The following is a 27,074-nucleotide window of genomic DNA, read 5'->3' on the forward strand; positions in this document are numbered from 1 at the left end:
CAATATATAATTGCTTTTATTACTCTGCTGCCTGCAGGCCTGAGACAAAGGAGGCCCATTAAGTGCTGGGCTTTTTACACGGTGAGGAGCAATCCCTGCCCTGCAGACCTTGCTGCCTGCAGTACGGTGAGGGTGGAGGGGGAGGAGAGGTGCCTTGCCCAAGGACACAGCAAGTCGGCGAGGCAGGGAACCACCTCTCCCTTCTCTCTGCAGCCTATCCCAGCTTCCAAAATGAAGTTTTCTGTGCTGTTCCCCCCGATCACAACCTCACAGCACAGCTCCTAGTAGTAAGCTGATCCATCTCTGGAAGGTCCCATGTGCCTCACTGAAGATCTCAGAGCACCAGCATCACCTTGAGTGTTTAATAAAACCCCCACAAAATATTAGCTTCTTCTAGTGAAATAGAAACCTAAGGGAGAGCTGCAGTGGGTGGATTAAATTTCTCTACTTCCATTCTGAAGTACAGCTGAAAATGTGAATTTTTTGGGCACATGAAAGACACCTCATCTTTGTCAAGGGACCATCCTGTTTTCCTCTGTGAAAGGCTGAAGTGACTGGTAAAGCTGGGTATTGAATGGCTTATCCAAAGTTCCCAGGAGAGCTCAGCAGACAGGTTGTGCCCTTCCCTTTCAGGTCTTTGGAGGAGTGTTGTGCTACTCGAAGCTTCAGTAGGGCTGCTGGGATTCCCAGTATTGAGAAAGCTTTTTGTTATGGATCTTGTGGTTGGTGCTCTGACTCAGGGAGCCTTTGCTTCGTGGCTGATAAGAAGAGGAATAACCGTTGGAAAGATGAGGGAAGTTGTGAGCAGAGTAGCTGAACTACTGACACATAGGTGAGCTTGATCCCTGTGGGACTGGAGCTACAGGACATTGAGGGGCATGAGCTGCTTGGAGCCTTGGATGAGAGAAAGAGCTTGAGTCCCTTCTGCTGTGTCAGCAGCTAACAGCAGAACCAGGTGCCTTTCTTGCTGCATGTTCTTGGCTGAGCCCAGAGCTGCTGGGAATGGGCACCACAAACCTTTGTGATGCTGCTTGCCCTGAGGAGGGCACAGTTAGTGCCCTTGGGAATGCACAGGGATGAGGCTGTGAACCCAGGGTACCTGACTGAATCCCACTTGCCTGCTGCTCTGTCACTCTGGCCAGTGCTGTGTTCTTCCGAGGATTAAAATCATGTGGCAGTTGTGTAACTTTCTCCAGAATGCTCTCCTAGCTTCCAAGCGTTGGTAGTTCAGAATTTTAAAAATCAGATATGCTTGTTTTGATGGATTTTTCTCAAGCAGAATTTGTCTCCTGCCTTTTTGAACTTAGGCTTTTAGTATTGTGATATTTTGTAGCAAAAAAAATCCATGTTTATTTGTGGGTTTTGTGAAGCATAAGTGTTTTGTGAAGAATAACTGTGTGTTTAAGCCAAAATTCTGCTCAAGATGTTTGCTTATTCCCCAACTCCTCTTTTAAGAGAACATGAAAATTAATTTCGTGTTTGCTCTTTTTCCATGTTGTCTAGGAATTTATCACCTTCAATCTTGCTGAGTTCCATCTTTCTTCTCATAGCCTTTTTTCCAGGCTGAGAAGTTGTCATTGACTGTCACATTACATTATGACATTAAAAGGATTTGCTTATTCTTGTCACTTTCCTCTAAACTGTGTTCCCCTCTCTTTGAGGTGGGGGACCATGGCTACACATTGAATTTAGGTATTAGATGTATTTTTTTCTGTTGACCTCTCTTTAATCCAACCTTTGCCCTTTCTGTACTCTGCTCTCAGAGGTTTGTAGTTTTGATGTCTTCCAGTTGTTTCATATATTGTTTGTACTTGAAGGCTTTTAAAGTGCTAAGTAGCACTTAAGCATAGGTAGTTAACTACTAGCAGTTAACTTTACAACTGATTCTTCTTAAGAGAAGAAGCCTTCCATGCTGTCTGTTTCCATTCTACTTGTTGAGAACTTTAATTCTCCACCACCATCTGTGGCTGGTCACTGGGAGTTGAAAGCAAGGTGCAGACAGTGGCACCGGACCGTTTTTCCTCTGAGTCACATTTCAGCACAGTTACCACCTGAGTTGGAGGTCCTGGTGTCATTCTGTGTAGTGGGATCAGATCCATGGCCTTTGTGTAGAGCATCAGACTGTTGAAGATGGTGCAGCCTTGTACAAGTTAGAGCCAGTTGCACTGTAGTGAACCTGCTGAAACCTGATAGAAGCCAGCAGTACCTTTGAAAAGGTCTGACTGTGGTGCTAGATGTAGCAAGCCTGTTGCTCTGTGATGGCTTTCTGCCCTGTAAATCGCCTCCTGGTTATGCACAGGCTGTTTCTCACTGTTGATCCAGTGTGTGACTGAGAAGCTGTGCTCCTTTCTGTTTCAGTCACCAGTGTAAAGAGGGGGATATCCTTTGCAAATCTCCCTCCTGGTGTGACAGGAGCAGTGGTGCTGAGATGGTGCTGTGCATCCTCCATGGTGGAGGCTGTGCCACGTCTGGCCAGCCTGTGCTGATGCATCTCCTCTAACACTCCTGTGCATCTCTTTGCCTGCAGCCACAGTACACGAACCTGGGGCTCCTGAACAGCATGGACCAGCAGATCCAGAATGGTTCTTCCTCCACCAGCCCTTACAACACGGAGCACGCGCAGAACAGCGTCACGGCCCCCTCGCCCTACGCCCAGCCCAGCTCGACTTTTGACGCCCTCTCTCCCTCCCCAGCCATCCCTTCCAACACAGACTACCCAGGACCTCACAGCTTCGATGTATCATTTCAACAGTCCAGCACAGCAAAGTCAGCAACATGGACGGTAAGGACACAGCATCCCTTCGCTGCCTTTGGTCCCCTTGCCCGTAGTGACTTTATCCTGTAATACATACCCAGGCTTGTGCAAGAACAAAGTGACCCGAGTCCTCTGCAGGGCGTGATGTGTCACACAGAAGGGAGACATTTATCTTGGTTGCTCTGAGAGGGTGTGGTGGGAATTTAACCCTCAGTAATACCACTAAATCCCAGGAGACTAAAATGCCTTGCAAAAACCAGTCACGTAGAGATCATGCATGATGAACGAGTGGCTCTCTCTGGGCCTAGCAGGAGCAGTGGCGTAAAACCTGAGGTGGGCATTAGCATTGCCTCAGTGCTTCCCTTGGCTTTCTCCAACATCCCTGGGTTTCTGTGAGGTTTGGCATGCAGGTGCAGTTGGTGCTCCTTGCTCAGACCCATGGAGTGGGAGGCTGTCACTTTGTCTCCTTCTCCTCTCTCAGCTGGTATGGGAACCCCGGTGTGTCACCAGCTGGGATCAGCCCTCTGTGTTGTCTGGGGTTTTGTTGAAGGGGGTGGGGTTGTTTTATTGTAGAGTTTTGTTGTTGGTTTGGTGTTTTGGGTTTTTTATTTAACACTTTGCTGTCAGAACACTTCCTAACAAAAAAAAAAGGCAGAAGCCTGAAGCCCAGATCTTGATTCTTGGGGGTGCTGGCTTGATTGTTCAATCTCTAGAGACTTCATAGCTCAGGACACAGCACTGCTGGAGCTGTAAAGCCAGCTGTTGTGGTTTGGGGCTCTAAAGTTTGAGATTTTTACAGTGGAGAATATTGTTATCTTCAATATGTTCAATATTTGCCTTCCTCTCCTGCTGGCACTTGCAGTAGATGCATTGAATAGTGTCCTGCCCTCCACTACCTGAATAAAAGCAAGGACTTAATTTTTTTTTTTTAAGCAAAAAAAGAAGGACTTTATACGAAAAGCTAAGAGCATTAAAATGGTGTGGGGTTTTTTTTATTTTTCTTTTTAATCTGAGGAACTGCTTTGATCTCAGATATAATCTAGCTGCAAATGCAACTAAAAAAACCCTCCCAGCTACTGCTGCCAGCAAAGCAGCACAGCCCTTGTGCTCTCATCTGGAAAAAGATGCCATATAACCACAGATCACTCTAAGGCTATGTGCCTTATATTTTAAAAGCCTTTTCTGGTAAAATTTGTCTAGAACTGACATTAATAACTTTATTCAGAAAATTGTGTTAAGTGGGGTAAAAGTGCGATAGGTCCAGTCACAACCAGATTTTCATTTGTTTATGCATAAAAGGGTGAGGTATTTCTAAGTGAGGTTGAAATTGCATTTTTTACTCATCAGCCTGTGGAGCGAAGCTCTGCTGTACTTCGCACTTGTTTTATGTCCTTGTTTCTCCTATTGCACTGCACACAATATTTATTTTCAATTCCCTTTAGGTAAAGGAAACTCTTGGTCAGTTCTACTTTGCATTTCTCAGGGCAAGAAAATGCTGGCTTGGATTTTTGCTAGCTGTTCTGGAGAGGGTCCTTTGAAGGAGATATGAAAAGACGTTCTCTTTTGATACGTATGGTACAAAGAATTATCTAGCACAGCTGCAAGGAGCCAGAGTGTTTGATGCTGTCCTTTCAACTACAAAAAGCAGCCTTTTGAAATGAGGTTTGAACGTATGTAGTAGGTTGCTCCAGCAGAGATGAAGGCAGGAGAGCTACTAGCAAGCTTAAATGAGATGTTTCACCTCAGTGATAGTGGCTTTTTGGGGTAGAAGTGAGGGCTGAATTTCAATGTGGATCTAGGTAGTGGTCAAAGCTCAGATTACATGCTAACTTTGAAAAAGAAATTAAATTACTGTTTGGTGACTGCAGTCATCTGATGTGTGCAGCCTGGGGAAAGGCTCATTTAGCCTTCCCTACATTTTCATTGCCCTGATGTGGACCAGCAGATGCAGGCGTATTCCCCATGCATGTTGCAAGTCTGTTCAGGTCTAAGTCCATGTATTTTACTAAAGGAATGGGCTCTTAAATAGCTGTCTGATTAGGGGGGAGGGAGTGTGGTCCAGGTGTCCCTGCACTGAGCCAAGTGACCCAGATTTAGCTGCTCGTGCAGGAGCTGGCAGTGAGCTGTACATTCACAGTGGATTATGACAGTCCTGTGCTGCTGGCTGGGGACCTTCAATCAATACACCTTGTGAAGCAGAGCATCTATCCATCTTCAGAGCTCTGCCCTTCTGCTAATTAATCCACCAACTCATTTCACATGAGCTCTTGAGCAGTTGGTAATCTGCGTTCGACAGCTTTATCAGTGGGGTGGGTGGGGAAGGACGTGAAGGCTCTGCTTCCCACTGTCGTCCTGAGAAGTGTGGAAACACGCATGAAATGTTGATGAAAGCAGGAGTGATTGCCCCATCCTCTCAGCAAGAGCAAGTTCTTGGAGTTGCTCCCCCCCCATGTGACTTCATACACTTTGATTAATGCCTGTCGTCTTTTTTAATGATGGATTAGGAACTTACCCAACTGGAAGAGTTTCTTCCACTGCAGTGACCTATTAAAAGTGTAATTACTTGATGACCACACCCTTATTAAGAGTCCAAAACTTGAAAGCCTTGTTTCTTACTTTGTTTGGTTTAGTTGTCTATTTTATTTTCCTAATTTTCCCTCTTGCAGTTCTCTGGATAACAATATTAAGTAAGGAAATCCATTGTGTTGCACTTTCCCCCTTTATGGAGGGGATGAGCCAGTCTGACCCACCTTGTCCTTCTGAGAAGGGGTTGGTGGTGCCTGACAGAGGACCTGCTGTCCTGGCTGGCACTGTGCTTCACCAGAGCTCCTCTGATCTTCTGGGCTGAGTCATGTCAGATTAGGTCATGGGAGTAAAGGCAGTGAGCTGGGGAAGAGGAATAGATTATTTCTCCAGAAAGCAAGAGCTGCTTTACAGAGTGATTGGAGACCTGTGAAGGTGCTTCAGGTTTCTAAGTCATTTTGTGCATTTAGATCCCAAGGTTACTTCTGTTGGATGTGGGGGAAAGTAGAGAGCATACTTGCTGGTTATTTATATGCTATGTTTCTGAAAAGAGACCTGGAATAATTTTTTTCTTAAAACTTTTTGGTGTTATTTTCTCCTCCAAATTCTGCAGAGGGGGAGGTTTATTGTCCTAGGACAATGGACACTCTGCAAAATCAGCAGTATTTGTGTAATATAGGCTGGGAGGAAGATGAGTGTGACAGCTTCTCTTCTCAGGGTTGTGATGGGCTCTTAATTGGGGGGGGAGGAAAAAAAAAAGGCCAAAATTACAAAGAGAAACGCTAGCTGATGCTAGGTGACAGGGTGATTCCATATGTATGAGCAGTTCGCTTTGAAAATATTGCAGATTTTCTCTCTGAAGTCTTTTATGACCGTCAGTAGGAATTCCAGTAAAACATGCTGTCTAATCAGGTTAGGTCTCATTTGTATGCAATGTTGATCTAATTAATGATGACAAATTGAGATTGGATTGCAGAGGACTTCATAAGCATCCTTGATTATTTTTTTAATTAATGACCTCAGAACGTGAGTAAGGATATAAGCAGGTTAATCAGCCTTTTCAGAAGGAAAATCTTTAACAATTGAAATTCTATTGAAATGTTTGAAAACAAAAGCCTTTATAGTCTAAATTGAACAAAGTTTCTCGCATGCACCCTCATGCAATAAAACCTTCTTGAAAACCATGCTACAAAGGAACAAGCAGTTATTGTTTGTAATGATGAAACAGAGTAGGTTGTTGAGGTTGAGGGAGAAGCCCTCTGAATTGGGTGAAGTAAGAACTTAAGCAGAATAGTGTCTCATTTATTGTGGGAGAATTCCCATATGCCCATGCATTGCAATATCTTCTCCTGTTTCTGCAGCAGAAGAAAACAAGGCATTTCCAAAGTGTGGCACCTCAGATTTTTTTGCTTTGTGGAAGTTGCGTGTCGACCTTCCCCACCTGGAGCTCAAATAAATAAACAGCTGCACTCCCTTTTCCCCCTAAAAAATATTTGGCAATCACCTGCCACTGGCAGAACCTGTTAAATGGGGGAAAGCATGATTGCAGTAGGAAAGTAAAAATTAGAGTTGTATGTAAAGGTAAGTAAAAGTGAACGTTACTGCCAAATGCAAGCTATCAAAAAATCTGATCCGCCCATCCCCAAAAGCAAGATACCACCTTATAAGTCATGAGACTCTTCTTTTAAAAGACGAACAGGTTCTTCTTATTCTCTCCCAGGTTTTTGAGCCTTTAGGGTGCATCTACTAAATATTTTCAAACTTTTCTTGATAATCACAAGAAATTGCTTTAAGGTTTTAAATGAAAACTGAAATTTATTTGCAAATTTTTGATTCTGCTGAAGAAAGACACCAAGCCCTGCGAGACTTGCATAATTCAGGTGTTGGCAATACCTGAGTTTAGCAGTTTATTCTCATGCCCTGCAGTAGGTTGGAGCTGAGCTGGGTTGGTCCTTTCAGGGTTTGTTGTGAAACATGGAGCTCTCCAAAGCTGCAATCCATGTTCCAGGCAGGCTCACTGGTTTTCCTGTTCTCAGTAAACTCAGCTGTACCTTCAACCATCAGAAAATGCTCAGATTTCAGACTCTCTTTGCTAGCAAAGCTGGATAATAGTGTGTGTGACATGCATGAAAGCAACTAAGTGGATTGTGCTGGCTGGGGTTAGTGAATTTGGAAAAGCTGCATTTTAAGGAAGCTGAAAAGAATGCACTTAAATTAGTCCACACAAGCAATAACAGGTTTTTGTGGTTGAGAGAACAGATTCCTTGGCTGGGCTATCTCAGTATTTCTATTTCAGATTGACTCATTCCATTTTTATTTTAAATACATTCTGTGTTATGATCCACATAGTAAATTCGGGACATTTTTTGCCAGTCTCTATAAAATGAATTAGAGGACTGTGCATAAGCATAGTGAAGCTGTGAGAGGGCAATTAGATGTGTACATTGCCTTGACTCAACAGTTCCTAATTATGTGTTCAGTGTTCTCTTAAATAATCTCTTCAATTAGTGCATAATTTCAGTAACTCTGGTCATGTCCAGTATGTCCTGACTGCTGATTATCTCTCAGTATCATAAGTGAAAACTTTTTTAAAGGCTGGTGACTCTCTCACTGAATATACCTGAATGCTGTGCTGGGGATTCCTGTGGAATCTCAGCTTTGTGGTTCCTTGGTGGTGTTGGTCAGTGTCCTTGGAGCTTTCCAGGTTCACCCTTTAACCTTGTATTTAAAGCTGTCAGGAAGAGGGTTTGAACGAGGCCTTGTTGGAGGATTTTGGGTTTTCTCCTCCTCAGAGGCTCCTAGTCAGCAGGGCTGTAGGCTGTGCCTGTTTGCACAGGGCGCTTGGGAAGGGTCCTTGTGAGACTCTTTTGCACAGGGGGTTTGCAGCCCTCCCCTGAGGAGACAAACTGGGCACCTGGGGCCACTCTGGGAGTAAATGTCTTCAGCCCAGCAGGTTCCCCTGCAACGTTTATTTCACTGCTGATATATCAGAGATGAAAGGACAAGATGGTGTAATCCAAAGTTGGAGAGGCGACCTGGAAGGAGAAGGCTGTGGAGGAGAGGATGGGGTTGCAGTTTGGGATGCAGGCAGGAGCAGTGCTGGGAGCTGAGGCCTTCGTGGCAGATCAGCAGTGCTACCTGTCTCAGGTGAAAAGTGGCTCAGATTTGGCTTCCTTAAGCCCTCAGCAGCTGTGTCTGCCTCAAAGGCTGCTTGCAGCACACATGGGCTCTTGGCACAGGGCAGGTGTCACTTGCCACCGTCGCTCTCGTGCAGGGAGAGGTGGCATTTGTGTTCTCTTGCTTGAGGAGCTTCTGAGGTGTGTTTCCCTGTGTGACATTACAGGACCTAACACCAAGGCTGTTCAGGCATAAGTAACTTGTCCTAGGTCATCTACCTGGAAAGAGAGGAGCCAGGCTTATTGTCTTTGAAGGAGGTGCCTTTCTCACGGCAGGGAGGTGTTTTCAAGCTCACAAAGCTGGGAAGAACCAGTTCACCTGTGAGAACCAGTCAGGAGGGGACTGCTGGCTTCTGTTTGGGTTTTTATGCTTGAGTAAAATGAGATCTCAGTGCATTAGGTTCCCATTAGAATGTAATTGTTTTTTTTCCCCATAATATCTTTGTCATGTATATTTTGTTTTTATTACCAGTTACCATCTTCTGTTACTCCTTACAAGCAGCTGTACAGACCTGTGGAGCAGTTTCTAGAAAATGCCTTGTGATATAAGCTGTCTTGCTTTTTTTTTCCTGCTTTTTTATGTCCGATTATTTTGTAAAGCCTACCGAGGCAGTGTAGCCTCTCTGTGTGAGCAGGAGTTTTGCTCTGTGCTGTCAGACCAGTGCCATCCATGGTGACAGAGCTGAGCTGTGGTGCAGGACTGTGCTGTGAGGGACAGTCCCGTGCAATGAGAAGGGAAATTATTTACTTACTGTATGAACTGGTATTTGTCAGCACTGGGAACTGAAAATTAGGGATTCCTGCTTTGAGTGTGTACCCTGATCTTCAAACAGCAGAGTCAGTGTGGGGCACCCAGCATGCCTGTCCTGCTGGGAGAAAGCATCAGGTGTGAATGACCTCCTCTCCCCACTAGGGTTTAGCTTCTTGGTTGCAATGTTTGTGGCTGATTCCCTCCCACTGTAACTGGAGATGAGTTAGAGCTCACTGCAGGGATCCTACACTACTCTGGGATCTGCAAGTGAAAAACCATGAGGCTGAACAGAGGAGGGAAGGGGTTGTGTCTCCCACTGGGGCAGAAGATCCTTCTGCTGTTTTGCACAAGCAATTTCTAGTTTTGCTGGCATCATAAATTTTTTCTTCATAATTTTAGTTTTAGCTATTTTTGAAGGAAAACTGAGGGGAAAAATGAGGTGCAAGAAACATTTTTTTGGTTTTTAAGGAGACTTTTTTGTCTATGTGAAGAGGAAAAAGCATAATTAAACATAATTTTCATCAGTGCAACTTGCACAAAAAAAGCCCCACCTACTTTCATGAGAAAGGAATAAAGAGAATCATAATCCTGGATTAGGTATCTTTCACTACACATATATAAAAACAGCACCGTGTGAAAAGGGGGAAAATGTATATGTGTATATACACACACCAAACATACCAATGTGCCTCCAGCAGTATTACCAAAGGAATTAACTTTACAAGAAACAGCCACAGCCTGGAAAGAAGCCATTTTTCAAATAAAAGCTGAATGAGACTTGTGGTTTCTGAGAACTGTGAGAATCAAGGGTTAAAAAAACATTTCCAGATAAGAATAGCTGATGTTGGGAGATGAGTGAACATCTTGAAGTAGGGGAGGGTCACTATTTAAATCAGCTTTTCTTTTTTTTTTTTTCTCCCTCTTAGTTAAAAATTGGCTTCTGCTAAGAACAACATGTAGGATTAATGTAGTACTTTAAATCTTCAAAGTGCTGCACAAACATTAATTCCCTAATCAGCAAACACCTTTGCTTGGTAGGCAAATCAGGAGTGGAGTCGCCATTTTAGAGAAGGGAAACCGAGGTGCCAGAAGTGCCAAAGCTTCCAAACCAGCAGTTTTGGAGAGGATTTTTTTTTCTTTTTTATGCTTTGGTTTTTTGGTGTGGTTTTTTTTGGGTTTTTTTTTTTGGTTGTTTTTTTTGGTGTTTTTTAGTTGTTTTTGTTGTTTGTGTTTTGGTGGTTTTTTTTTTGTTTTTTGTAGCATTCAACACTGGGACTGCCAGTGGGCTGGCATGTAAAAGCTGCTGAGCTCTCCTGGATTTCACAAGTGCTAGGCATGCAAAGCAGCCTGGCAGAGCTGAGAGAAGCATCAGCACAGTTGCCTCCTTACCTTCCCAAAGGTCACGGCTGCTGGCCCAGAAGGGAGGCAGCAGCTCCAGGGCAAGGAGGGTTTCCTCACAGGTTGCCAATTTCCCCCACACCACTGATCTCTGTAACTTAAACTTCTAACTGAGCACTGTTAGAAGATATTTCAACCCTACAAAAAAAAAAAAAAAAAAAAAAAAAAAAAAAAAAAAAAAGTTGTGCAAAAACTATTTGAGTGGCTGTTGAATAAGTTGCTTTTGGGTAAATTTTTTCAGGGAGGCTGGTGCAAGAGGTATTGCTCATCATGTATACAAAGACTGCCCATAGAGATGATCACTCCTTTCTTTAGGTCAGCTGAAATACTGCATTTGTCATAGGTATTATGTCCCTGCCAACTCTATACAGAGCACACAGCAGTTTGGAGGTGTGCTGAAGCAAGAATAATTCTGTGTGTTGCACTGGTGATGCTCTGTGTGCTGAGGGTTTAGCTCCAGTGCTTGGCAGGCTATATGCTGTTAAGAAATTCCTACTTTGTTTTAAAAAGAAGTGTCCCGAGTAGGGATGGCTTCTATACAGAAAGAGCATGAACTTTATTATGCAATGGAAGTCTTTTCATGAGGTTTTGCTGTGTGCAGGTGTGTCAGTTTGTTATTGTAAACACAGCAGGATAGCTGCCCAAGTAAGAGCTTAGATCCTCTTGCAAACAGAGCTGAGTATTGATACAAACGTTACCATTTCCAGTTGTTCAAGATAACACTTAAACATTGGAACAAAACTTGGAGCTGCAGGAAGAGAGTGCTACTTCTCCCTCATTTGTATTGTTTTATTTCTTTTTAAATGTATTCTGTGAGAGTTTTCTTAACAGAGCAAAATATTACATGTCTGATAAGAAGCAGTGTTTTATCATCTGCTGATACATGTTAGCTGCTGAAGTCCATCTAAATTCAGCTTAGTGGAAAGGTGAAAAATGTGCTGAAGGAAACGGGAAAACAGCACCTGAAGGCTGACCTGGCTTTCTTAAACAAATGAGACAGAACTTGGGCCTACATTTTGTGGCCCTGTTGTTTTCCCCACTAGCCGTGATGGCCACGCTGCCTTGGGGCTCTCCTCCCCGCATGTGTTGTGCCCTGGGGTGCACCACGCTCTCCTCCTGGGGAGAGGAGGTGCCCTGCTCACTGTCTGCCTTTGGCTCCCAGCCCAGCCTCGGAGCTGCTCCTGCCCTGTGATTTAGATGTGATCTGGGTAACATTGTGCAAGTCATCCCCTCTGCTCCCCCTGTTCCCCTTTTCCAAATACCCACCCTCAATACAGAACTGTGATCCCATGCTGTAAAACACTTAGACCCCTGATGTGAGATGCCTGAGGGGGGCAACTGGACACTGCTGCCTGCTGTGTGTGCCCTATCACTAGCTTTAGCTTTCAGGCCCCTTATTTTGCTTTGTTTACAGGACATCAGAGTCTTCCTACAGACTAACTTTTGAGGCACCTGAAATGTGTCTCCAGGCTAAAACTTGCTGCTTGGGTTATTGCTTCCCCTGCTTGAGATACCAAGCTTCAGCAGCCCTGGGCCTGCCAGGTGTGAGGATTCCTGACATACAGGCCATTTGGGGGCTGTGGCTACAGGGAAAGCCTGTTCCTGTTCTGTAGGCAGAGCACAGGGCTGTACCAGTGCTGCATTAGCTGTGGTGCTGAGCCTTAACAAACTCACCCTGCCACTTGTCAGGGCTCATTAGCTCAACTGTGTGAGCTGTGGCTGGGAGCTGCCTCCCTCCTGACCTTACACTGGGAGAAAACTGAGCCCAGGTTTGCTATCTGACCTTCACCCACAGCTCCTTGGACCCCCCTCTTAAAAGTCAAGGCTGGAAGGGATTCCCATGGGGAAGGGATGTGAGCAGTGCCACTGGGCTTGGTGCCCAGCCTGAAGGGTGTTTGCAGAGCCAGCAGCAGGGCAGGCAGTGCATCCGCTCTGTCTGCGTTTGAGCATCAGCACTGCCATGGGTGGGAGAGAAAGAGTCTTCCCATGAGGTGTTTGTCCAGTGTCTGAGTACTGAATGATCCCTCTTCGTTAATCAGCAGGGTGGTGGCTGGTTTTGCAATGAGTTCCTTGTCTCCCATCTCTTCTCCTGAAAACCTCTCATACAACTCATTCTTAGTCATTTTTTTTAGGCCCATATTTGGTGAGTTCTTGTAGGCATATGAGCAAAGAGGACTTCAACAAAAAAAGAGTCTGTGCACTTCTAGATATCCTACTAAAACCTCTTATGGTATTGGCACTCAGAAAGAAAGTGGTGAGGGCCTAGGAAAATCTTCAGAAGTGTTGTCATTAGTTCCATAAGGTTTGACGAAGACAAAGCATGTAGACTGATTGCTTTGCAATCAGTTTCTACAAGGAATTCATAAATTTGACCTTTATTTGGCATTCCCTTTGTGTGCTGACTTCTCTGATGAGTCATTTTTGCCCATTTCCTTTGCCATGCCTCTTGAGGTTGGAGTCTGTCTTTCTGGGCTTGTTTTTCAGCAGACTGATCTGTGCAAGATAAAGATGGGGAGAGCTGGGTTGTGCTGATGCTGCTGGCGTTCAGAGGGAGCGCTGCAGCACAGGAGGAGCGGCTACATGGGCGAGACGAGTTCCAGGGTGAATTTGCAGGGACACGTGCTGGAAGAAAACCATTTCCATGCTGCATGTCTGGTGTCAAGAAACAAAAATGCTCTGATGCTGTTAGTCACCCTGCTGATCTCAATCTGTTTAATGGTGCTATTTTGTTTCAGTGCACTGATATTCTGACGTGTGTTTTGCAGCTTATTTCAGAGAAGCTTCCGAAACACAGAATTCATGGGGTCCTTTCTCTTAAGGAAGATGGCTTGGTAGCATGTTAAAGGTTGATAAATCACTTGAGAAGGTGATTTCGGTAGTGATTGGGAATGACTGACTTGTGACCTCTTTCTTCTCCACCACACAGGTCAGAGCTGTTGGCAACCCTTGCCTCTGAGTGGGGAGCTCCTGGGCTGTCTCTTACACTGGACACCGGGGATGGCACTTTGTCCGCAGTGTGACCCCAGTGTGACCTGCTGGCTGGGGAAGTCAGCATTTCTCTGCTCCCTGGAGGGGCAGAGCTGAGCACACAGGCAGGTGCTGGCTGCTGGAGGGGGGTGCAGGATGGCCAGGTATTCCAGCAGGCTGGGGGCTTGGGGCAGCTTTCTGCCTTCAGCCTTCCCAGCATGGCTCAGCAAGGGTGTAGCAGTTCACTCAGCCTTTTTAAATGTTCTTCTTCCTTGTTTTCCCCCCCCTTTTTCCACTGGCCATACCAATCTGATTACACCTTCGAGGGATCATCTGCCCCTAAAGCTTAATTAAGGAGCTCGTCTGACTCGTCACTGACTCACCTGCCACTGTATGAGCTCATGTCTGACTTGTCCTAGGAAGATAGTGAAATATGTCAGGCTTCTCTGAAATATAGCAGGTTTTTTGTTTTATTGCACCCCTGATACTGCTGTTGGCTCCTACAGAGGTGAGCAGAAAGATGACTGCCCCAACTTTGTTACTTTTATCTAAACTTATAGTAGCTTGCTTCTTTGTGCCTTGAAAAACCAGATGGGGTTTTGCTTGCACAGCTGTAGGTATGTTAGAGTTAATAAAAAAATATTAAAAATTAAATAACCTTTGAGTTTTGGCTTCAGGCAAACTAGGTGAAATGATGTGTTTTGGAGATGAATGCTCTTGCAGGAGGCAAGATGTAGCTTGCAGGAGAACATCTGCAACCAATCCATTCTGTATGAGATGGGGCCAAGACTTGTTTGTATCTCAGTACCTGTTCAAACATGTTATACCATAGCAAAAAGAGATTTTGAATGCATTGAGGAAGGGTGGGTAAGAAGGAAAAGAGACATCAAGCTGAATGTTTGCTTAATAGCCTTGATTTCTTCATTAAACTTTTAAGCACTTTAATAATCTGATTAGCTTCTTTCAGAGCACGGAACAGTTTTTCCTTTCTTTTTTTCTTTTTTCTTTTTTTTTTTCTTAAAATAGAAAAAAAACCTCTACTCATCTAGGTGCTGTGAGATGAGCTTGCTTTGTGACCTGGAGCAAATCCGCTAACTGTTTGCTACTTTTCTGTAGTCACCCTGAGCACTGTTGGTGGAAGGATGTTCTGTAATACGCTTGATCAAAGGCAGTGCAGAGGTTCAGTTACCAGGCTGCCTGCCTGGACCCCGGAATGCAGCTCCCAGTCCAAAGCTCCTTGCAGCTATTCCCATCTCCCATCCTCTCTGTCCTCTCAGAACTGAATGTAGCATGAGCATCTTGAAACGGCAGCTTGCAGAGCTCATTTGCCTGCCTTTAATTGTGCATTTGAAATGCCTCTGAAGGCCTGTGGCAGCAGAGAACAGTTACATGACAGGAGTGGCTGGAGTGGTGAGGCTGGCAATAGAGGCTCTTATGCTGAGGTTCTCTTATCACTGCACTGATGGTTCTCATCATCCTATTGAGCTCTGCATTGTTTTGGGGTTGTTTTTGTAAGACAACCCCAGAGATGTACATGCTGTATTTCTGGTTTGCACGTGTAGCTAGTGTGGGTGTTGAAGGTGCAGACTGTGTATAACTGGGATTTGTTGTCAGTGGAATGTAGCAACTGTTAGTCAGATCTTTTTGCTTGTCTAGTAGGCTGAATTCCTTGCTGAGGAGATGAGAGAACTGATTTGGGCTGATTCAGGTGGACAGTGTGAACACAGTGCCTCTAAAATCCTTTCAGAGGAAAGGTGCATGCATTCCAAGTGGTCTGTTCCAGGAAGAGATGGGGTTGTAGTACTACCTGGGTAGTATTTTGCTAGTGCTTAAAACCAGCAGACTGTTGAGGTTTTTTCTACCCTTTTGTCAAACCAAATCCTGCTGTGTGACTTCACCAAAAGTGCTTATGTAAGTGGGGCAGCCCTGGTCATGTGCTGATCTTTGTCAAGACCTCTACACAAACAAATTTAAGAGCTGCAAGATGCACATATGCCTGTCCTCTGCCTTTGATGTCGACAGGGCTCTTCCACTTTGCACTGGCTCTTCAGAAGGAGGTTATTCTTACTCCCAAGTCTCCATGCCTTTGTCAAATCCCTGATGACTCTTGGTGCTGCTGTTCACATGTGTTCCCTGGCCAGCTACCAGGAAGGCCTCCTACAGCTTGTCCACACTTGGCAGATAAACACCCATGGGAGGCATGGCCTTGGGCTCTCTGCAGTGTTGCAGGGACATGCAGGCTGTGCCTAGAAGATGTGCTGTGTCTGTGTAGGGCTGCAGCCATGGGCAGGGTCATTGGCTCTGGCACATGGCAGCTGGAATGTGGTGGTTTAGGGATGTGCAGGGATGGCTTCCTGTGCCTGAACTTCTCCTGCATGTCACACACAGGGTCAGCATGTGACCAGGCAGCAGTCCCTGTAGCTGCACCATGGCCATGTCTTGAGCAGGAGGACTGTTTGGTTTTGCCTTGCCCTGCAAGACTTATCCTCACCTGGAGAGATGGTCAGGGTTGTGTTCAGGTGCAGATTATACCACTCCAGTGTGCTTAGGGCTTCAGACAAGAAGAATTTAGGTAGCCCTCTTGTCCTTCCTTGAGTTTGCTCTTGCTGGGGCTGCATGAAGCACCTAATATGTATTTCAAGCTGCCCAAATGGGTCTCTGTCCTGATGCTCTGGTGGCTTATGCAGTCTTCCATTTCTTCTTTCAGAGCTGGGCTGCTGTGACACTTTAAAGGCTCATCTCTGGAGAAATCCTCTTTTGCACAGAGTTTCCAAAGTGATTGACTGTCTGGGGTTCTTTTTGATTGCTTAGGAGCTCCCATCCTAAAATCACTGAGAAAGGTGGCTGAAGCCACTAATGGCACTCTCTTAGCCAAGCATTGGCTTAACTCTCCAGTTTTATCCCTGTTGTGTGCAAACATTGCTTTGTTCCCAGAAACCTCTGTTGGCTCCTTATCTGAATTGAGTGATGTAATTATGCCTTCCAGCCCACTATTGCAATGGGAAAATGGGTTCCTCTTGTTGGAATTTTCAAGGAGCTTGCTCCTTGGAGCAGCACACATCAGCCTGTGTGGGAATGGGGTGTTGGGGGTGTGTGTTTTGTTTAGTGTTTTTCCCCTTGGCTACACGAGCAGCTAAAACCTGTAACCTACAGGAGTTGGAAGCTTCAGGCAGAAAATTAGCTTAGGTTGGTAGAAGAGTTGAGATCGCATTTTTTTTGGCTAATTAAAGGATTAAAGGTGCAGAGATTTAGAGCGAACTGTCAGTGTGCTACAGGAGAGGGCCTTTGATGGTTGAATCCAACTTGAGATTAAACAAATTGTATTTAAATAAGAAATACATGGCAACAGTTACAGTCTATCTGGGCCTCTCCATTCCTTGGTGTCCTTCAGGGTCAGGTAGATCGTGTGCTGTGGCTAGGGCTTCTCCTCCCTCACCAGCTTCCTTCTTCCCACATGCTTCCCTCTGGGGTGTTTGAATCTGTTAAATTGGGGTTTTATTTCTTCTAACCCAGTGCTTAGTGTAAAGGAGCCTTGCACTCTCCCTTACACAATAATAAACTGCTGTCCATCGTAGCAGTAGCGTGGTCACATGTTTGTTGTGTGTTTTGTAGTATCTCTGATTCCATTTAGGGTTTTTCTACATCCGGGTGCTTTGCTGTCTGCAGCTGGAGAGCTAAATGTTTACTCTTGTGAATTTTTTTCTGTTGTTCAGCTGAGAAGGTGGTCAGCTGGTTTAATGGTGTCTTCTTCTTACATAGTGGCTGGTAAAATTCTAGAGAGGCAGTGAACTTGTGCAGGTTCCAAGTCCTTGACTTCTTTGATTCCAGTTGATTGTCTTTGATGGGCTACACTTGCAAATGGCTTGCTAGTGTTGGTCCCAGCCCTTCTCCTGCCTTTTCATTTGGATATCGTTACTTTCAGGGCTGCTAAGGGGATGCTTTTAAGTGTTGCCCTTGATAGCACTTGCAGCGGTGCAGGTTTATGAGATTGGTGGTAGCTATCTCAGAACAAGGGCAGGAATTCATCTGCACAGCTTGGTGCAGGGCAACAGCCTGTTCTGCCCGTGGAGAATTTGCACCTTTCTCTGTGCACCACATATGAGCTGTAAGGAAAATGGGAGTGCCAGACAGTGTGAGTGAATAACTTCTGATGTTGCAACTCTGTCTTGTTTTGTTCCATGTTGTTTTACTCCTTTTTAGTGAGGAAGGGGCTTACCTTTTGTTACCTGCCACCTGTAGAAGATTGTGAGGGGGTTTTGTTTCTTTTTATTGTTGTTGTTGTGGCGATTAAAGAAAATCACAAAATTGAAACTGGTAAAAAATCTGCTGGGATTCCATAATCACTCAAAAACATGGCATTACTTACTAATTGGGTGTGGTTAGTTGGGAAATCTGACTTTAAAATTATGTTTCCCAGGGAACTATTCCCATTCTCATTGTTATCCAGTAACAAAGACTGCATTTTGGTTGGGAAAGCAGTCTTGCTTTGAATGGGCTAGGTCTTCTCACAAAGCATCTGTTGCTTGGGGTCTTCAGAGCTTGCAGTTTGCAAATTAAGCAGTGCAGAGTGGTGAGCTCTGCAGGGACAAAGGGCTGTTTGGTGTTTTCCTTGGAAAGCTATCTTCAGGTTGTGGTTGCAAGGATTTGCATCTAAAATCCACATTAATTCCTGTTATATTTCCAGTTAGATCATGCAGATGGCATTATTATCTTTGCTACCAAGTGAAATAAATCAATTGCTAGGTATTGAGAGACTTGATGTAATCTATTTAAAATAATTTATAGATCTGTTACATTGTCATGGAGTATTTGGGTAGTCCTTTGGAGTTTACCTAGCAGGCTTTTGTAGATCTGCCTGTGAAGTGCATCCAGGTCCATGCAAGCTCGCTTTATACACTTGTGCTTTCTTGCTGAAATTTCAAAGCAGCCTAAAAATCAGAGATCTGCACTATGCTGTGTTCAAGCCTTCCATTTCTTCTGTGGCATGTTACCGCACAATTCCCTTTGGCTTGCATGTCCACTGGGATGTGGTTTTGCATTCTACTCTTAGGGAGCAGGAGATGCAAAACTGAAGATTAGTTATTTCTCTGAGGGGTAGGAAGGACTGCTGCTAACATTTTCTGAACTCATTGCAAGCCCTCCTCCCTTTCTAAATGCTGCTCTGTGGAACAGCTTTTTTCTCTTTGCTGCAGTTGTACAGTTCCAGGGAGTATGAAACAAAATGGAGGAGTACTCCAAACCTGGTATGGGTTTGTTGATCTTCCAAGCAGAGGAGATGCCACAGCACTGATCTCATGGCTGGCCGGGGGTGAGGTGCTGTGTTTTTGAGCAGGGAATGTCCTGATGGCTGCTGCAGCAGCTCTGCTGTGTTCCTCAGCATGGAACTTGATGAATTGTTTCCCACGGTACGTAGGAAAATCAAGGTCTCAGTTCAGTAAGGCACTTGAGTGAGTGCATAACCTCTAGCACGTGAATATTCCCAGTGAAATCTCTTGGGTTCTGTTGGAGTCAGCAAGGCTGCTCCCAACCTTAAAGGTAGGCATCTGCTTAAACACCTTGCTGAATCATGTCTTGACTTTGAAAGTAGGCTCAGGAGAAACCACATGAGTTGACTCAAGGACTGTGCTTAGCTAGGTCATTGAGGATGGAAGGAGAAGGCTGAGGAGGATCTGGGTAAAACAGAGATCCCAGAACTCTGCAAATGCTGGTAATAGCTGACTTTCTTGCCATTCATCCCCAAAGCTTAATTGTATGAATAAAAGGTTTAAAGGTTTGACTTCGTCACCATTCATCCTAAATATTCTGGAGCTGCTGTCATGCTTTATTGACCTAAGATCTGAGTTACTGCATCTTTGTTTTCAGTAAAACTATGACTTGCTCAGTTAGGTTTAATTTTTGTCTTTCCTAATCCTTATGTTTTCACTGTGACTCAGATCTAGAGTGTGGCCTCGTTGGGTCAGTAATTCCAGAAAACAGAGGGATGTTTGCAGAAATGGTTTGGTTCAGTCTGGATTCTCTATTGTCTAGGAGAAGGAGAGGGCACTTTTCTGGTGGTCTTCATACACAGGAAGAACATTTGTTCCTGCTTGGTGTCTCTGTGTGAGTTTGTTGCCTCGCTCACCATCCTGGCCAGAAAAGCTTTGCTGGCTTTCCACTTTAATTATCAATGAAATGCTCGACAAGCAGGAGAACAATATTTGCATAGATGTAATTCTGGAAGTTGAGCGTAATGTGATCAGGAAATGGGACAGGCCCTGGCTGTTATCATGGAAGAGACTTGCTGGTACTTGCACTTAGTTTAAAATGAAATAAGATCTGACTCAGGATAGTTTCCTGGACGTTAACAGAGAAGACTCAATGCCATTTTGGCAAGGGTCTGGCACTATCCTTTCTGCACAGGAACAAGAGATTTCTGGCAAATTCATAAATTTGTTCTGAAAGGGCTTCTAACAGTACACTGACGATTTAGAGGAAATGGCCTCCCTTGGAGCAGAAAAGCAAGGGCGTGTCTGTGTGTTTTCAGGACTTTCTTTTTCTGAGATAGAAGCCGAGGAACAAGGCGCTTGCGTGCTGTGCCAGTGAAATCTCCCTGGGAAGACATGATGCTACTTGCAAGGTATGCACAAGACAAGACCAGAGGCGCCGCAGTGCTTGATTACTGTCAAGGACTCAGTTGGAACTTGCCTTTGCTCTTTGGCCTGCAGCATTTATGTAGAAATTGGGGACGCTGCTGCTTGCTTCCAAAGCTTTGCCTTGATGGGTCCTGCCCACATCTAGGCAGGGAGGAAGGAGCGGGGGGGGCTCAGAACCTATGAAGTAAACAGGAAAATTACTCACCTAAATGATGCATTTCACTGGCATTGCCACTTTGAGAGCCTGTCAGATTTAATACTTTCTGTCTTCCCTTCCATTGCCTCCCATCGGTGTGATTAATAGTCTATTAGAAGGATGAAGTGGAGAGGTATCTGCACCTTCCCTCAGGTGGAATAAACAGGAGGGGAAGCAAAGTGAGGAGGAGAAAGGGGATCACCTTTGTCCATCTGAGCCATTTGGTCTTTGTTGAGAGTGCACATCCAGAAGATGTGCATTTACTGACTTGGTTGGTGGCCCCTTGATTTATTCCAGTTCATGGGTGAGCCCCTTGGCCTCCCAGTTAGCTACCAGCCCTGCTCCATGGGGTGCACTGGCCAGTTCCCCACTCCAGAAGCAGTCAGCACTTGGTCACAGCACAACAGCCGTAGCACTATAGGAAGGCAAGGAAAAAAATACAAATTATTTGAATGTGAAGTTCTTCAGGGATAATTTGTTCTTTTTGTAAAGTACATTGAATCTGAAACCTAAGTCAAGAAAGATCAAATAGGATAGAAAATGTATCTGGGCAAAGGTGTTTAGTATGAGAGGTCAGAAGACACTAAACCTGTTTTTAGCTTGGAATTGCTTGAACTTTCTTTTCTGTATCAGAATGAAAGTGCAAAGACTGGTTTGCATCTCCTGTGACCCTGTCCTGCCCCAGCTAGGAAGATGGGCCAGTATTTGACGTAAATACTCTTACCCTCACAACGTGCTGACCCTGTGGTATTTTACAAGTAGGCCAGTCCTTTGGCATGAGCCAGAATTTGGGTGGAAATCTGTCACCATCTAGTAAAGTGTCCTGCTTTCCAGGGTGTTGAATGGCTGGTGCAGCCTGTGGCAGAGTGCCTCATAGTTCTGAGACTGACTCTGACACTAATATGCTGGCTTAGGATGTTGCTGATTGAAAAGACTATATTGCCAGACCAACTTTGTTGTTTTTGTTTGTGGGTTGTTTTTTTTTAATGTATTCTCTTGTCCAGCTTGGCTTCCCTCTGGTGTAACAGATACTGTACAAGTGACTCATTCACTTTCCTCTGAGTTATTAATAAAATCCCCTTATTTGCAGATGAAGGAACTAAAAGGAGTTTTGTACTAACATTATACATTGGGCATTTGCTTGTACCCTTCTTCTTCCCCTGATCTTTAGCTGGTGTGGAGCTGCCCGAATCTGTGGCTGTGTCACAAATTGTAGAGGACCCAAAGCCTCTATCTATTCTCTGTGGGGCTGCAAGATCTGACCTGCTTGTCTGGGACTTCTACTGCTGACTCATGTTTTTGAAACCAGGTTAGAAGTGGGGGGAGCAGACTAATTTTGGAGAGCTTTGGGATTTTTGCTTTGCTGTTTACTTTGTGTTAATTGAGCAACCTGTATGTATTGCTGTGCTTCTTCCCTCATGGTTGAGTTCATCACCTTTTGACTTTCAGCAGGGGACAAAAGTGACAGGGAAATACACTCAAAATTGGTGTCTGGTTACTCCAGAGGATGTTTCTTCTAGCTGATTAGGGTTTTTGGAGTTTGGCTGGTAGGATGGAGCATGCTGCAACATGCCAACTTGAAACAAATGAGATCTGGGAGGGTAATGGTGAACACACAGCAGCTTTCCTCTTTGGCTGAGCCTGGAACACATGGCTGTAAGAAAGTTGAATCCCCCACACCAAGCTAGGAGGAGGTTTGAAATGGCCAACCTGAACTTTAAGTAAAGTAGTCCATGAGCAGAACAGGTTCTGGTGCTCAGTATCAGAGGCCAAGGCACGTGAGTCAGGAGCAGTATGTGGTGGGGAGGTTTTGCTGTTGGGAGCCTGAATAGGTTCATTTCTGGAGTCCTTTGTAACAGAACTCAGATTTTCATTAAAATACAGGTTGAATCAGATCTTATATTCAGGTTTGAGCTCACAAATTCTCTTACACACAGGCACACACTGGCTTGAACAGGCAGTGGTTAACAGTACTACCAGAAGTTAAGCATATGATGAAGATTTTTTTACTAAATCAAGTCCTGGAGGTTTTTGCCTGCAGCATTGGGATATGCATTCTGGTGTAATGAGTAGAATTGCCTGGGAGGACTATTGCTGGTTATGTCACTGTGGCAGTGTTCAGCTGCTCTGACGCTTGAGGTCATACAATGAGCTTAGTTTCATGTAGGCAAACATGTGGTCATATGTGTGCTGTCCACTCACTTGCATTACCTGCAAGCAGGTGTGTGTATTTTATAGGGATGCAAATATTTGTAACTCCAGTGCAGTGCTTTGTTAGCAGTGGGTTACCCTCTTGCTAGGAGGATGTGAAGTAGCCACTTCGAGAGTAGCAGGCCTGTAGAAGGAGGGAAGAAATGCAATGGAGTTATCCACAAAGCTGCTTTGGCAATCACTGTGATGATTAAAAATTGTGCTGTTGAATTTTGTTGGCTTACTAATTAATGCTTAATAATTGAAGTGGATGTTTTCCAGATCCACTGAATCTGGAATAATTAATAAGTAATTATTTAGACTAACATTGATCACCCCTCACTATTCTGCTGGAATTTAACACATCATAGCCTGTAGGTGAGTTTGGGTAGAATGAGAGTGAACCTCCTATAGCATATGTTTCTTAATGTTGTATTTTCCGTGGTAGGCAAATAGGTTGCTTATTTGTTGTCCATTCATGGTGAAGTTGTCACTGGCAGACGTAGATATTGAGGATGATGTTCAGCATCAGATCAGCTTGCCTTTCAGCAGATTTGCTCTCATTTCATACTTCTACTTCACAAAATTTTTGCTGCAAAGTAATCTACTGGAAATGTAAATGACTAGACATTGTTAGCATCTGAAACTTGTTTGCTGCTGCTAAAGTTTTGATTTAGAAGCTGGCAGAGAACCTGGACACAATACACAAGTAGTGTGTGAGCTGGCTGCACAAGCTAAGGCCATTTTACTGCAGGAGTCTTGTGATTTTGGTTTTTAAATAAATTAATTTCAAAAAGATTTAAACAATATATTAGCAGAGGAAGAGAACTCACAAAACCAAAGAGTAAAGCCTTCCTTTACACTTATCACTTCATATCAAATAATGTGTAAAGCTTGCCTCCAAAGTTTTCTTTTTGAGGTTTTTTCCTCTTGATACAGGATACTTTTGAGTTGATTCTTTGTTGTTGTTTGTTTTTAAAATGGTTTTCAAGCTAAACCTCAAGAGGTTTTAATTTGTTGATCAAGTAAGTCTGTAGATATGAAACTGAAATGTAAAAGCCCACATGCATAAAGTTTTCACAGTTACAATAGTTGCATAGTGCAAAAGCAGTATGGGAAATTATCGGTGTTATTTCTGTTTCTATCGTGGCTTTGCTGACAGCGTTAGGTAGAGGTGATACAACCTGATGGAGGTAGTTTTGAATTAAATCCCCTGGGGAGCCTCAAGTGAGAGGCTGAATATTGTCATATGAAGGAATTACCTTATTATCCTAAAGATGTGAGAATCTAGCAGATACTCTCAATTCGGTATTTGAGGGGATTTCAGAGGGTCTTCTATACCATGTCCAGGTGTTCATGTCCCCTTTCCATCCCGCCCTGCGAGTCGGGGTGGGTTTGCAGGCGGTGCGGCCGGGGAGCGAAGCTCACAGGGAGCTCCTGCGGGGCGGGGAGCGCGGAGCTGCCAGTGTGCCGAGGCGAGAGGCGGCTGTGCCTCTGCCACAGGCAGAGCTGCTGTTCCCCTGGCTGCCCTGCACTGCCAGAGCTGCTGTTCCCCTCTCTGCCCTGCGCTGCCAGAGCTGCTGTTCCCCTCTCTGCCCTGCGCTGCCAGAGCTGCTGTTCCCCTCTCTTTGCCCTGCACTGCCAGAGCTGCTGTTCCCCTCTTTGCCCTGCACTGCCAGAGCTGCTGTTCCCCTCTTTGCCCTGCACTGCCAGAGCTGCTGTTCCCCTCTTTGCCCTGCACTGCCAGAGCTGCTGTTCCCCTCTCTTTGCCCTGCACTGCCAGAGCTGCTGTTCCCCTCTCTGCCCTGCGCTGCCAGAGCTGCTGTTCCCCTCTTTGCCCTGCACTGCCAGAGCTGCTGTTCCCCTGCACTGCCAGAGCTGCTGTTCCCCTCGCTGGCACTGCCAGAGCAGCTCGGGGGCTGCGCCCCGCGCTGCCCGCGGCCGAGGAGCGGCTCCCCCGCATCCCTGTCCGCAGGCTACGTTTCTGCGCTCTCCTCCCCGCCACCCCTCCCCTTCCCCGTTTACCTAGGCAGGTCAGCACACACACACACGCGCACCCATATATTTATTTCTTTCGCTAAGTTTTGCAAGGCGCAGCAGCTGCCGGCGCTGGGAGTGCCACACGCCGCGGGGCACCCCGCGCTGCCCCGTGTCCCGCTGTCCCGCGGGTGTCCCGCTGTCCCGCGGGTGTCCCCTGTCCCGCTGCCCCGCGCACCCGTGGCTCGCGTTCCCCCTGGGCGCGGGGGGATGCGGGGCCCACCTGCCCGATGTCAACATCCCGGCGGGCGAGGCCAGCAGGAATGTGCCGCTCCCCGCCCGGCGCAGGTAATTAATCCCCGCGACTGACAGGTGGCAACAGGCGGCCTTTGGCTGCGGCTCCCGGGGAAAAGCGCTCGGAGGAAGGATTTTAATAACTCATCAGCACCGTTCGTGAGCGCCTGGCGAGGCGCTGGGCATGGGGAGGGGGCAGAAGAGCCCCAAGGGAAAATGAAGGTTAAGGCTTTGCGAAGGCGAACGCCCTTGGGTGATTCACTGCCCTTCCTCAAGAGGGAAGAGAGTGTGACATGGTTTTTCCTTTGCCCCGGGGTGGAGAAAATTGGTAAATGCCTGCAAAGCACTGGTGGGGCTGCATCAGCATCCCCTCCTGCTCCCGTGCTCCGGGGCATCGCACGATGGCTTCCCTTGCACATGGGGGATGCTCACAGGCATTCCTGTCTCCTGGTGCCCGGGGCTGTGAGGCTGGGGGTTGTTGCCACACCTGGTGGATCTGTCACTGGACCTGTTGGCCGTGCCCATCCATGGTGTGAATGCCAGCTATGCCCACTAGCAGCAAGCTGTCCACTTTTCTCTGGAGCCTGGTGAGACAGAGGGCTTCAAACTGAAGCTTCCACAAGTCAGCTCACAAGCTGTGTGGTTAAGGTTATGCTGAGCTGAAGGTTAAATCTGGAAGGAGATGTCCATGCGTGCAGCACTCCTCCTTCACTGAGTGTCCTCTGGGTACAAGTTGGTTCCTAAAGAGTGTGTGTTGTGTGCGTGTGCACACGTGTGTTTGACGTGCCCCCACACGCTCCCAGCAGTTTTTTGTAAATGAAAAATTAAATCATAGTCAAGCATAGCAAAAATGTTTAAAGTGGTTGTGTAAATTTCACTTTTTGTTCTTAGTTGGTAGCTTCCTTTCTTCCCACTGCCTTTTGTTCTCCTAAATAATTAAAACATGTTCAAATTATTTTCTATTTTTTGTGCCTCTCCTTGTTTTCAACTGTGAATACTTTGGTGCAGGTAGCTATTCCATTCCCACTCTTCTAACCTGTTCTTTTTTTTTCCCCTTCTTAGGGAGTTAGTTTGGTGGGGAGAAAGCGTAGCTGATTGACAGCTTTGAAAACATCAAGTAAAATGAATCTAGTTAACTGAGTTGAACTAAAACATGACTGCTTGAAAGAAGCTTGCAAAAGATTTGAAAGACCTGTTGATCTGAGCAGGAGGGGCTCAGGGAGCTGTAATGCCTTAAGCCAACCTCTGGGATCACCTTCAAGCTGACATCTGTCAGCATTTGTAGAGCTGACTGAACCCCACTCCTTTTAAAGATTTAGGAGCCATAATCCCTCTGCTGGATCAGATGGTAAAACAGATATTAGAGGTAGATTTTGAAAGTAGTGTTTGGGGGATTTCACTGCATCAGAGTTTTGCAGAGGAATTGAGTACTTGGTAAAAAGCCATTGTGGCTTTTATTGCATTGAGCACTTCCTTTCAGGAGACTACAGTCCTTTATAGCAAAAATTCTCCATTTGAGATTCAAGAATGTTTTGGTTTTGCCTTTCAACCCTTTGTTGACACACCTTCAGTAGAAGGGGCTTACTAAGAAATCAGACAGGTGTTGCCTGGTGGTAGCTGGCGTGTGTATTGTGATACTGAATTACCAGCCAGGGTGCCAAGAGTGGGCAATACAGTATGTCTGCCCAGGCAGGTGGGGAGAGCAGAGCTAAAGGCACTGGAACGTTTGCACCTTTCATTTTAAAATGTATTATTAAGCAAAAAGCTAAATTCCTGACAGGCAGCAGTTGAACCCCAAAGAAAAGTCCGAGCTAAAGCTCTTTCCTCTCCCTCTTGAGTAGATAACACATTTCCAGGCTCATCTCTTTTGTTTTAAATGGCCTTCAGGTCTGTACTCTGGTGGAAGTGGTGTTGCACTCCTCAGGCTCCTCACAGATTTGTTCCTACTGCTAGATAATGGTTGTTGTCATCTTGTTAACTGATACACTTGTTTTATTTGTTCAAACTAATTTTTTATATTGGTACTCCTAATTAATTTAGTTTTCCTGCTCAAGTGTGTTGATTAATAGTCATGCTTTGGATTTCTGGGAATTGCTCACTATCTTACCCCTCATACAGCAAGTGTCAGTTCACAGCAAAATGGTGAGCAGGGGACTGTCACCTCCTGCAGGGTGGGGTGGTGTGGGACACTGAGGAGCAGCACCTGTGCCAAGAG

The 27,074-nt window shown here is 45.4% G+C and overlaps 1 protein-coding gene across 5 annotated transcripts in view; it reads left to right on the top strand.

Moving 5' to 3' along the window:
• The window catches only part of TP63 (tumor protein p63), a 152,020-nt gene that overhangs the window by 100,105 nt on the left and 24,841 nt on the right, over positions 1-27,074 (top strand). For all 5 annotated transcript variants that reach the window (XM_064385646.1, XM_064385643.1, XM_064385644.1 and 2 more), the window contains one exon: positions 2,528-2,782. In XM_064385646.1, the coding sequence (XP_064241716.1) occupies positions 2,528-2,782 (255 nt within the window). The remainder of the gene's footprint in view (positions 1-2,527; positions 2,783-27,074) is intronic.

Source organism: Passer domesticus, chromosome 11 (assembly GCF_036417665.1).
Source record: "Passer domesticus isolate bPasDom1 chromosome 11, bPasDom1.hap1, whole genome shotgun sequence".
NCBI lineage: Eukaryota > Metazoa > Chordata > Aves > Passeriformes > Passeridae > Passer > Passer domesticus.